Genomic DNA, 18,448 nt, shown 5'->3' with positions numbered 1-18,448 from the left:
CACATTTTGCATTATATTTTGTTTGTTTCTCTGTCCTCTCTCCACTTTTCCTTCAAAGCCCCCGGGTCAGCCGACCTTATACTCTTAATTGACGGATCAGAGAGCGTTGGAGCTGCCAACTTCCCCCTCGTCAGTGATTTGGCTGTCCAAGTGATTGAGGGGCTTGCCGTGGGCAGGGACACAATCCGTGTAGCCCTCGTGCTTTATGGTGCAGGTCCCGAAATTAAATTCTATCTTAATAGCTATGACAACAAAGAGAGTGTCCTCAGTGCTATCCGGGAGATTGAGTACCCTGGCGGGACTGAGTCAAATCTGGGGGCCGCCTTGGAGGAGGTGGTAGACAGTCTGTTGGGCCAAGATGCAGGAGGCAGGGCAGCGGAAGGGGTGCCCCAGGCACTGGTGGTAATCAGTGCTGGGGAGTCCACTGATGATGTCAGTCAGGGTGAGAGGGCCCTAAAGCAGGCCAGTGTGTACACCTTTGGTATTGCTGCGGGTGATTCTGCTACTGCCCAACTGGAAGCTATTGCTACAGACAAAAGCTTTGTTCTGTCCGCTCCTGATGTCAGAACAGTGGCAAGCATGGGTGACCAGATACTGCCATACATTAATGGGGTCGCTGAGCGCACCATTGTGATTCAAACAGATTTCACAGAAGGTATGTAATTACTGTATGAGAGGGATTCCATAGAGAAACTGAAGAAAAAGGAAATAATACATTGTCACAGGCGTGGACATCTAAACAAATAATTAAAAAAATTTTTTTTACATATTTTTAGGTGAAAGGTTTTATTGTCCCAAAATATCTTTCTTTCTTTAAAAACAAACAAAAAAAACAAAAAACATACGCATGCTGTGTTTACAAATGAGCCATACAAACATTAATTTTTTTAGTTCACTGTTCTTTTCAGAGTTTGTGTTTTCTATAAGATTCAATATTTAGACTAAACCAAGAGTAGCACATCATGCAACCCATTAACACTCCTTGTATGTTTATATTCAGGATATTAATACATTTAGGTCATAGCATTTGTATCTATTTCTATTTGAAATAAATGATCACTTTATGCTAATTGATTTCCATTATTTTTACTACTTGTAATATATGTTACATATATTGATATATTACAACTTTTACTACTTTTATATATGTTAGCTTTATGGCAAGTAAAAAAATGGTGATAGTTATTAATACATTGTTTCTGTAAAACATACTTTTTAAATAAATGATAGCTAACTTCTTCATAGGTTACCTGATTTTGGTTTGAATTTGCAGAAGGACTAAGTAGAATTCTTTTCTTTTTTTATTTTAGCTTTGGCTGTTGGGAAAAGAGATATAATTTTCCTCATTGACAGTAGCATGGGTGCCACCACAATCAATGCAGTGCGAGAATTCATCAAAAGGTTTATTGACACCATGCCAATTGGACCTGATCAGGTGCAGGTTGGAGTGGCCATGTTTTCCACCACCCCAAAGTCGGAGATCAACCTCAACTCATTTAGTTCAAAAGAATCCCTAATCTCTGCTCTCGCCAGAATAAAACCCAAACCTTCGGTTGAAGTCAACATTGGGGCTGCCCTGGATTTTGTGAGAACCAACATGCTCAGACCTGAGAGTGGGAGCCGCATTAATGATCAAGTGACACAGCTTGTGTTGCTCCTGACCAGTAAAAAATCTAAAGACAGTGTCCAACAGCCAACTGAAGCTCTTCGTCAAATGGGTGTTCTAACTTTGGCTGCAGGCTCCAAAGCTGCTGATGAGGCTGAGCTCAAGCAAATAGCTTTTGATGAAACTGTGGTTTTCATGCGGAAGGACTTCAGGTTGTTGGTACGCAACCCCACAGAAATTGTATCCCGTCTCTCTACATTGACTGGTGTTTTTGTGACAGAGGGCCCAACTGAAACGGGTAATATTCTACAAACATACTTCTTTTGTTTAAATAAAAAGTGCAAATTGTGTTATTAATTTAAATTAATAAGATAAATATAGATAAACAAAATACTGTACAAAACTATATTTTGTTTTATGAACTTTTGCCCATTGATACTGTCTTATACAAATTAAGATTCTTGAACTTCATTTTAAAGGTACTTAGACATCTAAAATTGTGGTCATATAAAATCTTCTAGGCCTAGATGTTACTACAGTCCACACCCCAAAAGTTGTCCGAGACATTGTCTTCTTGGTGGATGGATCTACCTACGTTGGAAATAACTTTCAATATGTGCTGGACTTCATCACTGGCGTGGTAAATAGACTAGACGTTCGACCTGAGCGAGTGCGCATTGGACTAATGCAGTTTGCTGAGGGGCAGAAAACTGAATTTTATCTGAACACTCACAACACCAAACAGGATGTTCTCTCTGCCATTGCTCAGCTGAGTTTGATGGGAGGACGTGCATTGAACACTGGCGCAGCCCTAAAGTATGCCCTAGAAACCCACTTCCGGCAGTCAGTTGGGTCTCGTAGGAGAGAGAAGATCCAGCAGGTACTTGTGCTAATAACAGGAGGACCATCTCAAGATGAAGTCAAGAGGATTGCTGACCGTGTAGCTATAGAGGGTGTTTTGACTTTTACTGTTGGAGCTGGCCAAGTGGAAGAGAGTTTCCTTAAAACTGTTGCTTTTGTTGAAGGTTTGGCATACTACAGACAAAATTTTGCTGATTTGCCAAATGTTGTTGACAGTATCATGACACCACTGATCACTGTTGTTGGGGAGACTAATACAACAATAACAGGTAAGCTGAATCATGCTGACATGACTTTATAAAAAAAATCTTTCAGTTTTGTTGAATAATGTTTTAGTAAATAAATTAAGACTTATATAATGAATAATACAAAACAATTACTTTATTATAATATAATATAAAGAACACCTCTGGTCAACATATACAAATTACTTTTTGCTCCTCTCTATTTTTAAACACTCACAGTGTTTAACTTTTGAGTTCAGAAATGTACAATGTAACTTTTATTTATAGCATTTTATTGTATTTCATTGATATTTCTTTTTTTTAAATCTTTCACAGAAATTGAAACACCAGGTCCCTCAGGTGGAGAAAGGGATGTTGCATTCTTGATCGATGGCTCTGATGATGTTCGAGGTGACTTTCCCTATATCCGTGACTTCATTTCCAAAGTAATTGAGCCTTTGGATATAGGCTCTAATAAAGTGCGAGTTTCTGTGGTCCAGCATAGCGAGAGACCAAGTCCTAACTTCTACCTGAACACTTACCAAACCAAAGATGAGGTGCTGAGAGCTGTAAGTGGACTCACTCTGACAGGTGGCAGAAGTTTGAATACTGGTGCTGCCTTGACTTACATGAAAAACACCATCTTGTCACCAGCATATGGTAGTCGATCTGGCGAAAATGTTCCCCAATTTTTGATAGTTTTGACGGGGGGAAGATCAAGAGATAGTGTCAGAGAACCTGCGGTAGCCCTAAAGACTGATGGAGTTGTACCTTTTGGTGTTGGAGTGAAAAATGCAGATCCTAAACAGATTGAGGCCATCTCTCACAATCCATCATTTGCTTTCAATGTGAAGGAATTCAGCCAGCTCAACACAGTTCAGGAAAGGCTCAAGAACTATGTGAACCTTCCAGATCAAGAACTGAAGGTCTTTCTAGAGAAAGGTAAGAACATTTTAGCTTTTTATTTTGCTGTGGCCTTCTAAATGCTTTTTTTTGGTGCTGTGCTATTCTTTGTTTCTAAATAATTCTTATTGGTTTACTGTATCTTCGTGTATGCCAAAGATATTGCAAAAAAAATATTCTGTTCCTTTTGGATGGTTCTGATGGTACTAAAAGTGGATTTGGTGCAGTGTGTGATTTTGTTCAAAGAGTTGTTGAGAAACTTAATGTGGAGGAGAGAAAATACAGAGTATCTGTGGTTCAGGACATTGACAATCCAGTGGTTGACTTCTTTCTCAAAACCTACTCAACAAAGACGGAGGTTCTAAATGCCATTAAGGTCCTGAAACACAAAGGTGGACAAATAGCTAACACTGGTGCAGCCCTCCAATTTGTGAGACAACAGGTTTTCACTTCTTCATCAGGGAGTAGACGACTTCATGGAATTCCTCAAATACTAATATTGCTGAGTAGCAGACCATCTAGTGATGAAATAATAGGACCTGCCATGGCCATGCCATAAAAAAATCTTAAAATAGGGATAGTAGGCATTGGTGTGAAAAATGCAGATCTAAATGAGCTGAAAACTGTATCAATCCAGTCTAAATTCACACATTATATTGATCGATTTGATGATCTTCCTTTAGTAGAGCCACACATTGTTTTAACTCTTAAGAATATCCCAAAAGAATATGGACAAATTCCTAAAACAGAAGTTTTATAGACTCAGCTGGTAAGAGCTTTCACTATAAGCAATACATAAACAATTAGTTGTGTTTAAGTTAGGCATTGAGTCTGCTACAAACCTTAAATCTAAATATCATATAAATTGCTATATATATGATGTTTTAGGATGCGTGGAACTAAAAATTTCTTACTTTCTTACTTAAATCTTTCTTCTTAAGTAAGTTTTCATATCTTCCATGTCCTTAGTTGACGTCTTTTGCACATAAAGATGTTCATTCCATGGAAGTATTTTTGAACTGTACTTGCAAGAGCTTTTTCTTATTCAACGCTGTTCACATCCTGACCCACAAAATATTTTTTGAGGGGTCGATGTCAAGATGTCGATGTCAAGTAAATCTTTGATTTACTTGCTTATTTTTTGCTCTTGTACACTTTTAAAGCTTTTGCTATTCAATTTAAACATTGAATGATTGAGATGTATTCCAATATCCTTTTCTTTTTCTTTTCTTGGTAACTTGCCTGATACAGGAATTTACAAACGGGATATAGTTTTTCTCCTTGATGGCTCAGATGACTCCAGAAATGGATTTCTTGCCATCCGTGAGTTTATTAGGAGAATGGCAGAGGATCTTGCCATTGACCAGGACATTGTTCGAGTTGCTGTAATACAATACAGTGAAGATACTTCGACTCATTTTTTACTTAATACTTACAATAGTAAGAAAGCTGTAATTTATGCTATTAATGGCCTCACAGCAAAAGGTGGAAGGAACCTAAATACTGGGGCAGCGTTACAGTATGTCAGGGACCATGTTTTCATTACTGCTTCTGGAAGTAGACATCAGCTAGGAGTCCCTCAGCTGTTGATTTTTATGACTGGTGGAGGGTCCAGTGATGATGTGGCAGGTCCCGCTGAAGATCTCAAAAATTTTGGAGTTCTGTCCATTGCCATTGGAATAAAGAATTTTGTAGAGGCAGAGCTTCAAAGCATAGCATTTTCACCTAGATTTCTTTTTAATCTTTCAGTTTTTGGTGAACTTTTACATATACAGCCTGATATCCTCTCCTTTATCAAATCCAAAATGGAAATAGAACCCCCTACTATCATTGGTAAGAATAACTACACTTGTCATTTTCTTAAAATTCAAGCTTTTTCTTATGACTTTAGACATTTGATAGTTTGGACATGAAAATCTACTTTCTTCACTAAACTACTCCCTTTAACAATGAGGCCATTTATTGATTGATTCAGCTTAACATATGTTAAAGACTGGCAATTAATGGCCTTTGCCACTAAATATTTACTATTTTCCTGTTCATCTTTTGCTTTGTCCATCAGAGAACTTTCATGATTTTCCACTGGTTCTCTCAACCATGGAAGAGTCGTACTTCTTGCGGAGATTCCTCTTCAGTTTAAGCTCTTGTTTGAGCCAATGATTTCTTAATCATTGTTGGTGTTTGATCAATAGCAACTCCTTGTTCTTCCCTTTTTCTGTTCTAGTTGCTTGATTGATCTTATTCATGTGAGTGTGAAAATACACTAGTAATATTCTCTCATAATGGATTTTTTGTTTTGTTTCAGATATTGTCAGCATATTCTTAAAGACAGAACAGAAATATAGTGTATAATAAAGTGTATTTGGAATGTAAATTTGATTTAAAACATTGTTCACGTTTGAATTTTATTGTTAATACCATGGGAAATATGTGACCCTGAACCACAAAACCAGTCACATGGGTCATTTTTTTAATAATTTTTTTTATTAAGCTTTATTAAGCTTTCCATTGATGTATGGTTTGTTATGATAGGACAATATTTGGCCGAGATACAACTATTTGAAAATCTGGAATCTTGAGGGTGCAAAAAAATCTAAACATTGAGAAAATCGCCTTTAAAGTTGTCAATTTATGTTCGCGATTGTGTTGCATTCTCTCACAAAAATAATTGTTTTATATATTTACGGTGGGAAATTTACAAAATATCTTCATGGAGCATGATCTTTACTTAATATCCTCATGATTTTTGGCATAAAAGAAAAATCAATAATTTTGACCCATACAATGTATTGTTGGCTATTGCCACAAATATACCCCTGCTACTTGTGACTGGTTTTGTGATCCAGGGTCACATATTACTGTGTGATGATTTTTTGTCTTACACTTTTTATAAGAGTTAAGGCCATTTTACTAAAGCCATTTAATTTTCATCCCAGTTGAATTGGATGTAGCTCAAAGAGACATTGTCTTTGTCCTGGATGGGTCTGATGACACCAGGGATGCGTTTAAACAGATGTGTCAGTTCGTTCAAAGAGTCGTGGACAAACTCAATATCGGGCTCAGTGGAGACAGAGTGTCTTTAGTCCAATACAGCAGAGAGCCACGTGTCCATTTTTACCTGAACACACATGCCACAAAGCAAGAAGTTCTCAATTCAATTGAGACACTGCAACACCAGGGAGGAAATCCCCTCAACACAGGAAGAGCCCTTGATTATACAAAAAAGAACATGTTCATTGCCTCTTCTGGGAGCAGACTCCTGGATGGGGTTCCTCAGATTCTTGTGCTTGTGACTGGAGGAAGGTCTCAGGATGATGTTAGAGCTCCAGCTGCTGCTCTGAAACAGGACCAAATTGTACCATTTAGTATTGGCAATCAAAATGCAGATGTTATTCAACTCCAGGCAATCTCATATACTCCTGGTCATACCCTTACTGTTCCTCAGTTTGATGAACTTCAAACCATTGAGCAGAAACTTTTATCATATGTAAAATTAGTTCCTCGTCAGCCCAGGAGGATTCCATCAACTGCAACAGGTAAGGATAAAATGACAGTTTTTTTATGTGGTTGATTTAAAGGTGTTATGGACTAGTTACATAACTATATGTATATATGCTCCATTGCAACAGATGCAGGAAAAAGAGATGTTGTTTTTTTAATCGATGCCTCTGATGGCACAAAGGAAAGTTTCTTACAAATGCAAAACTTTGTTCAGACCCTGGTTCAGAAACTGAATGTGGAACCAAATAAAGATCGTGTTGCAGTGGTCCAGTACAGTGATGATGCAGCTTTTGATTTTCTTTTGAATACACATTCATCATCAGGCGATGTTATAAATCATGTGAAACGTCTAATTCATAAAGGAGGAAGGCTGCGTCTCACTGGGGCAGCCTTACAGTATGTAAAGGACAACATGTTTACTGCTGCTGCAGGAAGTAGATATTTGGAGGGTGTGACACAGTTTCTAATTCTGCTGAGTTCTGGAAGGTCTAATGATGACATACGTGGTCCAGTCAAAGCTTTGAAAGATATCGGTGTCATTTCATTAAGTATTGGCACCACAAATGCTGATACACTTGAGTTACAAACAATATCCCATCAACCAAACTACTTTTTCATTTCTGAATTTGAGAACATTCTTGATGTTCAAGATAATATCTTCACATTAATAAAAGAGGTATCTTACCAACGGTTACCAAAAATGACTTCTCAGGTTTCTGGTAAGAGATTTATTTAATTTCTTAATGTATGTGTGTATGTGTGTACGTCAGCCACTGACAGCAGTGTTTTATGTATTATAGCACATGATAGCATAAATAATCCCATCACACATTCATTCATAATCTTTAGATCAGTAAACACATGATCTAGTGTTGTAGAATGTGCTATTAAAGTCCTCTATTATAGTAAATATTTTTGTCTCATTTCTTTATTACAGAATCTGCTAAAAGGGATGTTGCATTTCTTATTGATGGCTCTGATGATTCTAAAATTGGTTTTGAGGCAATTCGCAATTTTATCCAGAGGGTAGTTGAGAGTCTAAATGTGGAGGAAGATCTCGATAGGGTGGCGGTTGTTCAGTACAGTCGGGATCCCACAGCTAATTTTTATCTCAGCTCATACTCAACCAAAAAAGAGGTACTAAATTCCATACGTTCTATGAGGCACAAAAGTGGAAGGCCGCTGAACACTGGAGCTGCTCTATTGTTTATTAAAGAAAATATATTTACACAATCCTCTGGAAGCAGACGTCATGAGGGTGTACCTCAGATTCTGTACTTATTTAGCGGTGGTAGATCTGGTGATGATGTCAGAATCATTTCACAGAATTTAAGAGAAAACAACATAAAAGTACTTACAATTGGCACAAGAAATGCTGATACACTTGAGTTACAGACAATGTCTTCAACTCCAGCCTATGCTTTCTCTGTTCCTGACTTCACCTCCATCAACAACATTGTCCAAAGAGTTGCCTCTGTTTTGACAAGTGGTGATGAAATTCCTGAGCAATTTCCAACTCCCGAGGGTAAGAATTCCAATAACTGATATCTTTTCTTGAACATGCTGTTATGTTAAATGAAGAAGAGACTTACAGATGCAGACAGATATACTGTAATTGTGGCTTCTATAGAATTGCTGTTAAAATACTGTTGTCTTTCCTTCATGGAAATATTCTTCCCTTTGTTTATTTTAGGCCAGGCTTTGGATGCAGGAAGAAATATTGTGTTTCTTATTGATGGATCTGATAATGCTAGTGATAGATTCACAACTATACGAGAATTTGTGGCCAGTTTGGCAGAAACATTTGATGTTGGTCAAGAAAAAGATCGAGTTGCTGTTGTGCAGTTCAGTAATACTGCAGCAACAAGCTTTAATCTCAGTACGTACTCATCCTCTTCTGAGGTGGCAGATGCTGTACGCAACCTCAAACCAATAGGGGGAAGGCCACAATATATTGGCCAAGCTCTACAATTTGTTAGAGACAATATTTTTACCCCTAGAGTTGGAAGTCAGCAAATAGACAGTGTTAGCCAAAATCTTGTGCTAGTGGCTGGTGGCAGATCAAGAGATTCTCCTCGTGGACCAGCTAATGCACTAAAGAGTATGGGAGTAGCCATTTTTGCCATTGGGTCAAGGCTGACAGATCCCATTGAAATGGAAGCAATTTCTTCTCGGACAGATTATGCCATGGCTGTTTATGATCTTCATGAATTAGAAAATGTCCGTCAAAGCCTCCTGACAAAACTTATGGGTGTAAGACAAAAAGGAGACACTGAAGTTGATGGTAAGAATTAAAAATAAAACACGTTAAAACTTGATAAAACTTGAAAAAGATTTGAAGAAGTTTGTTGAAGTTAATGCATGTTGAGGCTTGGGCCTGTGGTTTTCAATCGTTGTCCTGGGGACCCACATTTTGTCTTCCTTATTTAGAGAGACATACACAAAGTGCAGAGTGGTGAGTTCCCAGGACCAGGATTGAAAACCACTGTTATAGGCTGATCATTTAAAGTTTATGCTATTCTGTTTTTTTTTTTTTTTTTTTTTTTTTTTTTTTTTTGGGTTGTTGGAAATCTGAATTAGATAGAAAGCTACAAAATATTTTATTGAAAATCTTTACATTTTATGTATGCGTCTCCTGCCATTGTATATAATTATTAATTAAACTAAGCAAGCAAATTCTAATAAGATGAATACTTTAAAGCTGAATAATTTAAATCTTTCTAATCCTATAATTATTGCAATTCTAGGCACAGGATTGAAAAGGGATATTGCTTTTCTTGTGGATGGTTCAGACAGTACAAGAAGAGGATTTCCAGAAATACGTGATTTTCTGTATAACATTATCACAAATGTTAATGTGGGAATTGATAATGATAGAATCTCAATAATTCAATACAGCAATGTGGCTGTGGCAAACTTTTATTTAAATTCATTCTTAAGAAAGGAAGATGTATTGAATGCAGTGAAAGTGCTTAGCCATAAAGGTGGAAGGCCCTTAAACACAGGATTTGCCCTTCGATACGTAAAGGAAAATATCTTTATAAGCGCCTCAGGGAGCAGGCACAAAGAAGGTACCCCTCAAATATTAATTATTTTGACTAGTGGAAAGTCCAGGGACAGCATTTCTGAAGCAGCCTTTGCTCTTAAAAAAAATGGGGTAATAATATATGGAATAGGAGGAAAGTACTCAGACTCTGATGAATTACAGACAATTTCTTCTGAAAATAATGTACTCTCATTGGCTGACTTCAGTGAATTACCAAAAATCCAAGTACAGCTACTGGAAGCAATGAAATCCAATACAAGTTACAACAAAAAGGAATTGATAGGTAAGTGTTATATTGCTTCCTCAAAATAATGAGTGAAATTAATTGCTAACACTTTACAATACGGGTGCACTAACATGCTTAAAGGGGTGGTTCGGGATTTTTGACATCGGACCTCATTTTTAAGTCAGCCTGGTTGTTATTCATCAGTGGAGACATTTAAAAAAAAAAAAATGATCCAGTCCTTATTTGGATAGTTAGCCGATGCTAGGCTAGCGCGAGTCAATGGTATATGTTAGCCAGCCATTAAAAAACGTTTTACCCACTCCACAGTGCACCAAACGCAAATCAATTATAACACTACTATCGATGTATATGTCCGTTGAGAGAATAATGTTAGAAATCAAACTTACCTTTCATCACATTGCATTAGTTATAATTTGTTCCCTGTAATCATAAGCCTTGTCTACAGCAGCAGCTTAGTGATATTGATTACCTAGGCAACCGAGTGAGCCGGTACACACATGACGCAAGTGTATTTACCTGCCGCTGGTACACTGATTACAGTGCGCTTCTGTTCTGTGTTTACTTTTTGCCGCATTACTAACCGGAGCAAAGTAAAATTCCGCAGCTGCTGAGAAACTAGTTCCTTTGGGATCATTGAGATGAAAGGTAAGTTTGATTTCTAACATTATTCTCTCAACGGACATTTGCATCGATAGTCTAGTGTTATAATTGATTTGCGTTTGGTGCACTGTGGAGTGGGTAAAACGGTTTTTAATGGCTGGCTAACATATACCATTGACTCGCGCTAGCCTAGCATCGGCTAACTATCCAAATATAAGGACTGGATCATTTTGAAAAAAAAATGTCTCCACTGATGAATAACAACCAGGCTGACTTAAAAATGAGGTCCGATGTCAAAAATCCCGAACCACCCCTTTAATGAATGCACAGATAATCCGGAGTAAATGTATGACTCATGAAGAAAAACGGTTCTTCTTCATCATGAAAGTTATCTGCAAGCGTTTTAAAGCCATATCAGTCTAAACTTCTGATATATGGTTTATAAAAACATTTATATTCAAACACCATGTAAAAGTACATGTTGCATAATAGGTAGGCAGTCAGAGAATGTGTCAGCTAGTCGTGTGACCCCAGCATTAGTCTGCTATCAGCGGCTCAAACCTCCGTTGCTAACTCTGAAATGACGTTTTGGAATTAGCAACGGAGGCATGGGATTAGATGCGTAAGAAATTAGTCCAACATACAAGAGCGTTTTAATGACAAAAACTTTACAAACATATTGAAATACATAATCTGAACAATGTTTCGAGGTGTGGTAACTGTAGTATAAGCGGAATAATTGACTTCTGGTTCGCGTCCGCTTAATTGACTCCGCTTCGCGTCGTGACCGCATTACCACCTCGGGTGTGCATTATTTTTCTAATAATTCAACTGCCTGTCGTCAATTATTCCTTACGTATACCATTACTAGGCGTGTTCCCCGAACCATACCTTAGGAAGCTGCTTAAGATATACATTCTTACGTGCGACGCTACCCGGTGCTGTCCGTGGCGATGGTGCTGAATTGGTTGATATCGATGGCTCGAGAATCAATTATTCTCTCGTGCAGGAGCTGCTTCACTGCGTTATGTGAGAAAGCGGTGTTCTTTATAAAAGAAGCACTTCAGAAATAGTTGAAATTGCATTTATTAGGACTCATGGGATATTATAAAAAATAATCCAAACTATAATAGCCAATAATAGCCTAGCCTACATACAATTAAAATTGTATTGCTGCCATGATAACCATTTCAAATTTTGACGTGCTTTCTTCTCTTTCCCATTTTTGTTCGCAGAGGTAGAGCTGCAATGAAATAATTGTTCATGTAAATACTTTCCAGCATTTCAGTAATAAAAGTGTACATTTCAGTAACAAAAGTGTAAGTGCTCGGCAGTGATCAAAAAGGATTTAAACAGTGAATTTTGAATCTCTTCTTGTAAACTCAGAGATGTGGATTCAGACAGCAATTAAATGACCACACTACATGTTTGTCAAAAAACAGTAGGTACTAATTTGGCCAGAGATTTTTACATGGGTTGGGTGAGAAAAAAACACTGAAATTATGGATTCAGACGGCACTAAAATCACCGACTTATGCTGGGTACACACCAAAAGATAATCGGGCTGATTTTGGGCCGATTTCCCCCCTTCCGACAATCCTAGCTATGTCCCGATTATCTTGATGGTTCAACAGATTATCTTATCAGATTTTCCCTTGGTGTGAGGTGTGTTAAGAGTGTCCGAACCTGCTCGGAAGAACGTCGGAGCCGCCCCGTTCGCGAATCGTAAATATTCAACATATTTAATATTTACGATCAGAAATCCTGATGTGTGGGGGGAACCCCGAGGACAAACGCTCGCACGTTCTGGAGATTATCATGTGAAACAAAACAATATCCAATCAGAAAGCGAGATGATGGAAGACACGGTCATTCTCACACACACACACTTGCAGCTGAGTGTTAAGGGTTCAGTGAGGTTCTATAGAGGGATTAAATAACTTTTTCTAAAGAGACAATAAATCCAATAAATAATAAATAAAGACAATAAAGAATGAATAAATTTCTGTAATAAAAGGTTATATAGGGTACAATGGTTTTTTTCACGTGAATTTTCTGTGAAAATCATTCCAAACCATAGACAGTAAAATAAATGGACACAGCGACCCAATTGAGTTCAACGGAGAAAAGTGAAGTCAATTAGAAGCTCTCACTTCCTGATGGCCGAGCTGCGCAGACTCAAACTGAGCTTGACGACGTAGATGTGACGTGAGCAACCCGTCTGTCTTCTAGTAGCTGTGCCAAGAGAAATCTGAATAATTCCCTTCCGAAACTTGCAGAGACAGAGAGTGTGAGTAGGAGGTGTCCATGAGCTAGGAGCAGGAGAAACTTTTGCTAAGTATTCTGATTAATTATTTTGTCATTTTGCCTCCACGTCCCCCCCGATTGCCTGTGAGCTTCTCCTCCTGTCTAAACGGTAATTTCTCTACTGCGCGACAGAGAGTTGCGTGGTTTTGACGCAATCGCAACCTATTTTTACAAAAACTGTTTCTATGGGGCCATAACGTAAGATACAAGGTAATGGAGCCTTTTATACATTTTCGTGTTTCTTTAGAAATAAATAATGGACAAATGGAGTCTTTAAACGCCTCAGATGTAAAGTTATTTGCTGTCAAAGTGACGCCAAAATGAATGGGAGTCAATGGAATGCTAACAGCAGGTGATGGTCTGCTAATCAATGGCGGCGCCCGGGGAAGCTTTAATGTTTTATGAAACATTGCCCCCCTGTTCCAAACTGTTTCATCGCAATTTATCATCGCAATAGGCTTGTTTGAGATGCGCCTTGCCTAGCCTGAAATGTATGCGAGAGTAGGCGGCTGCAGTGAGGGGAGGAGTGAAAAAAGCGCAGGCAAGCCGGACAGATCTCTCTTCTCGTAGTGGATCTGACCATTGCGAGATCAAAGATGGAATATCGCGGGATTCACGCTCGTGCACAGTGTTGCTAATAAACTGGATGTAATTCAAGTTCTGTTGCTTTTATATGAAAATAAATAAAATGAACAAGACACCCAAAGTACTTGTTATTTAATTCCATTCCAAATACATGTTTATCAATATTTTTTTTTTCTTTAATACAGACATATGTGTTTTTATTTATTTTCTTTTTTTTATAAAAATTAAATTGCATAACCCAAAGAGATCGCACTGTCAGATAGTTTGTGAATATTCACACATAACATATACACATAATACCTGATATTAGAGTTTTAAAATCAAACATTTTAAAAGAGAACAATACATCACAGTTGTTTAAACCAATGAGCATTAAGCTGTGTCGTCAAGCAAGTCGTTTCCCATCGTGCTTTTGATCAGCGCAGTCGGTGGAGAGCAACTGCGCTCGACTGCAAAATCCGACACGTGCGCCTTGCGCTCGCGAGAGATTTTTGACATACGTCAGCATGACATCAGAGCCAGGCGGTCCGCACCATAGACTATAGGCTTGTTCGACTTCATGCAGCTCTGCGCAGACCGATCGGCGGCTGACTTAAAGCAGTGCATGCCGGTTAGAAATTTTGTCCGACTTGATACAGCGCCGACGCCATGTGACTGTGACGTATGCCATCAAAGTACCGCGAGAGCAAATCGAGAGTAGCCGGAGAACTCAGCCAGCGCAGCTTCTCAAGAGCGGCTGCACTGGGCTGCACGTGGGCTGATGACGACACAGCTGTTCCACGATTGGCCGGATTCACCGCATGACAACGATCACGTGTGTTTCGTGTTTATTCGAACACCTTTAGTTCCTCTAAAGCTCTCAAATCAGTTTATTATAACAGTGAACACTCTTTTCATGTCGTATGTTATATTGTGTCATGTTTATCAAATTAAAACTGCTTAAAAAACGTAGACTCCACTTCATTGATAGTAGCTAAATGTTGAACTTTATTCTTGTTCAAACAGACGCTGTATGAAGCAGTACATAAAGTATTGAATGAAAATGTCTCTGAAACATCTGTGTATTATTTGGCAAATATTGCATTTATTTCACTGCAGCTGTGGTAAAGTATGCAAACAACACGTGAGCTGTCACTACGGGAACCAGAAAGTGTCCGACTTCACGTCTCCGTTTGCAGCTCCTCCCCGCCTGCACGCGGCTACTCTCGCCGATCGGTTACATCCAGCCGCAGCCGATGTCGAACACACCTATGTATAGAAAGGCTAGATAGCTTACCGGCGCTGAGAGCCAATGGGACCCGACGACGTCACACGGCGGCCATCTTAGGACAGGACCGCTCGTCCAGTTATAACATTAAAGTCTATTGTGCATGTAATGCTGAAATAACTATATTTTGCTCAATTTTCAACCGATTTTCAAACGGCTTGGTGTGTCATAAACGTCAGGGATGCGGCTATTTAACTGCATACTTGTGAAAAATTATACACATAAACATCGGCATCAGCACAAATCATAGCCACGTTAATAAGGTTTGTAATAAACCAAACCGTTTGTAAATCCGTCAAGAATTCAGCAAGTTACGAGCATTTTAGTTGGCGTATGTCACTCACCTTCCGTCCACAGCAGCAGGGAGCAGCAGCGCAGTCTCCTGACCTAAGATGGCCGCCAAGTGACGACACAGCTGACTCCGCCTTGAGCCATCTAGCCTTTCTATACATGTCTATGGTCCGCACCATGGTCCGCACTCGGACACATTTCTAACCGGCATGCATCTCGCGCTGATCACCGGTGATCGGTTCTGCGCAGATTTTGCTCATCTCAAACAAGCCTAATCTGTTTGTGTGTGGTGTGCTGTCTTTGTCACATCATGGCACACCACACACTATAGGAGCAAAACGCTTAAATCTAGGATTTTTTGTCCACATGTTTGTGGTCTATCACATTTTGAAAATCTTATAAGATGTAAAAAATATTTTGGTGTGTACCCAGCATTTCCCCTGTAAATGTTTAAAATACGAGCCCATGAGAAACAATTTGCGTCCGAATAGGACTTTACTGACAGTAGCCTATGCTTTCACTGGCCTTTAAAAGTGCTCTTTAATTAAATTAATAATAATATAATATACAAAATAATTAATTAAAAATCTAACAATAATCAGTGTAATGACAATTTTATTCTTTGCTTGAAAACACTTGAATTAGCCTAATTGAACACTGTCTGGGTGTATTAAAACTTCAGAATTATATTCGTATAGACCTGCAACAGTGATAAGGTAAAGCTAAGAGTGGTCCAGACTAACCCTCCGAACGTATGACTTACAGAAGGTATAATTAACTAAGAACGTTTCGGGAAATACGTATTATCGATAAGGTACAGCTTAAGGTGTAACTTAAGAATGACATAGCGTTAAGAAGGTTTCGGGAAATGCAGCCCAGATCTATTAATCAAATTCTTGTTTATTAGTTGCTGATACAGCAATCATTAGTACATAGCCTGGTTTGTCATGAGCCATACATGAACTCAAGATTATCTGTGAATAAGTTAAGAATAAATTAAATGCATATTAGTGTACCTGTATTGTAAAGTGTTACCAATGCTTCTTTAATATACAGAAATGTATTATTATTATTATTATTATTATTATTATTACAAAATCTGGCTATTATTATATGACTTATTTCAATAATTGAAATTAAACATTTGTATTTCTACTCAAGAACAATAATTTAATTAAAATAATCATTTTCAACTACAACATTCTTTTTAATAATGTGTATTGCAACATGCAATAAAAATGAAATCAAAGGTAATGTTTTGTGCTCCCTATTTCACTGTTCAATGTTTGTTTCATAGCTGAGGGTGATAGAAAGAGGAGAGATGTTGTCTTCCTGCTGGATGGATCAGATGGCACTAGGAATGGGTTCCCTGCAATGAAAGAATTTGTGCAAAGAATGGTGGAGAAATTAGAAGTAGCTGAGAACAGAGATCGCGTTTCTGTGGTCCAGTACAGCAGAGACCCAGAGGCCCATTTTTATCTAAACACGTACATGACAAAGGAAGAGGTTCTTGACCATGTCAGAGGTCTGAGACACAAAGGAGGTAGACCCCTCTACACGGGGGCAGCGCTCCAGTACGTTAGAGACAATGTCTTTCCTGCCTCCTCCGGCAGCAGACAGCTGGAGGGTGTCCCACAGATACTGATCCTGCTTAGCGGGGGAAGGTCTCTCGACAGTGTTGATGCTGCAGCCTCCTCTCTGAAAGAGCTTGGCGTCTTGACCTTTGGAATTGGATCGAGGGGCTCTGATAGCAGAGAACTGCAGAGAATCTCATACGACCCCAATTATGCTCTGTCCGTGACCGACTTCAGTGAGCTCCCAAATGTCCAAGAGCAGCTGCTGGCCTCTGTCCAGGCTGTTGCAATGCCCATCACTGCAGCTTCACCGACTCTCACTGGTATGTGCATGGCAGAACTTTATGACAGCTAGCTCACAGGCTGTGCTTTGTTGATCTCCCTAAGTAGTAATGAGCAGTGGGACCATTACCCACAGCTTAGGTAGTCGATGAGGTGGTTGAATTAATGTGACATTTTCAAGATGTTTTGAAATTACTTGGTGTTAATGATGCTGATTTCTTTTCCTAGCTGATGACGCCATACCCAGAAAGGACGTAGTGTTTTTGTTGGATGGTTCAGATGGCACTAGAAATACATTCCCAGCAATGCGTGATTTTGTGCAACGAGTAGTGGAGCTATTCAACATAGAGGCAAACAGAGACCGTGTTTCTGTGGTGCAGTACAGTAGAGACGCTGAGGTCAATTTCTATCTGAATACCTACGCAACAAAAGGGGAGATCCTGAACACTGTCAGAGGTCTGAGGCATAGAGGAGGGAGACCCCTCAACACGGGGGCAGCTCTCCAGTACGTGAGGGACAGTGTCTTCACCGCCTCTGCGGGGAGTAGAAAGCAAGAGGGTGTCCCTCAGATTCTTATCCTCCTCAGTGGAGGACGGTCAGGCGATAACATAGATACACCTGCCTCCACCCTAAAAGAGAGCGGAATCTTGATTTTTGGCATCGGCACCAGAAATTCGAGCAGAGAGGTGCAGAGAATTGCCAACGACCCTACCTATGCACAGTCCATCAATGAATTCTCTGACCTTCCCAGTGTCCAGCAGCAGTTTATCAGCTCCCTCAACAATGTGCTTGTACAAGTCAAGCCGTTGACAGCTACTGTGGCGGGTAAGACAGATTATCACACGTCTCTAGAAAACAGCACACTGAGCTCTCCTTGCAAAGCGTGCCGTAGACACTAAACGGTTTATGTTAGCGATGCATGTTAGCAGAGGCGGGGGAAATTAGCCTAACAAGCGATGGGTTTGAACTCTCTGGGGTGTTAAGCAGTGTTGCGTTTTAACGTGTTTGTTTATTCGCTCCTTCGTCAGTTTTAGGCGCAGTTTTTGTCTTTTGATGAAAATATCCTTTAAATTATAGACCTCATTTTGCCGTATTCAGTAAGTTTAGGCAGTTTTACTCTGACCAAAATTAGATGCTATTTTTTAGCAGACATT

At 39.1% G+C, this 18,448-nt stretch overlaps 2 protein-coding genes across 9 annotated transcripts in view; both read left to right on the top strand.

The window, feature by feature from the left end:
• Positions 1 to 18,448, top strand: part of LOC309503725 (collagen alpha-3(VI) chain-like) — a 113,209-nt gene that overhangs the window by 5,452 nt on the left and 89,309 nt on the right. For 5 of the 8 annotated variants that reach the window (XM_082176497.1, XM_082176495.1, XM_082176494.1 and 2 more), the window contains exons 3-8: positions 59 to 655; positions 1,311 to 1,904; positions 2,128 to 2,736; positions 3,028 to 3,633; positions 4,846 to 5,427; positions 6,531 to 7,130. In XM_082176497.1, the coding sequence (XP_082032623.1) occupies positions 59 to 655; positions 1,311 to 1,904; positions 2,128 to 2,736; positions 3,028 to 3,633; positions 4,846 to 5,427; positions 6,531 to 7,130 (3,588 nt within the window). The remainder of the gene's footprint in view (positions 1 to 58; positions 656 to 1,310; positions 1,905 to 2,127; positions 2,737 to 3,027; positions 3,634 to 4,845; positions 5,428 to 6,530; positions 7,131 to 18,448) is intronic. The other 3 variants (XM_082176499.1, XM_082176498.1, XM_082176500.1) reach the window with 3 other exon arrangements.
• LOC309503727 (collagen alpha-3(VI) chain-like) lies at positions 7,166 to 18,415 on the top strand. The gene is made up of 6 exons (XM_082176501.1): positions 7,166 to 7,814; positions 8,033 to 8,620; positions 8,789 to 9,379; positions 9,843 to 10,424; positions 16,736 to 17,335; positions 17,523 to 18,415. The coding sequence occupies exons 1-6, from the start codon at positions 7,199 to 7,201 to the stop codon at positions 18,191 to 18,193; spliced, it is 3,648 nt and encodes a 1,215-aa protein (XP_082032627.1). The 5' UTR covers positions 7,166 to 7,198; the 3' UTR covers positions 18,194 to 18,415.

The sequence above is a fragment of the Leuciscus leuciscus genome, assembly GCF_965113295.1.
Source record: "Leuciscus leuciscus genome assembly, chromosome: 7".
NCBI classification, from domain to species: Eukaryota; Metazoa; Chordata; class Actinopteri; order Cypriniformes; family Leuciscidae; genus Leuciscus; species Leuciscus leuciscus.
The sequence above is the reverse complement of the archived record's forward strand: the minus strand, read 5'-3'. Positions and strand labels throughout refer to the sequence as shown.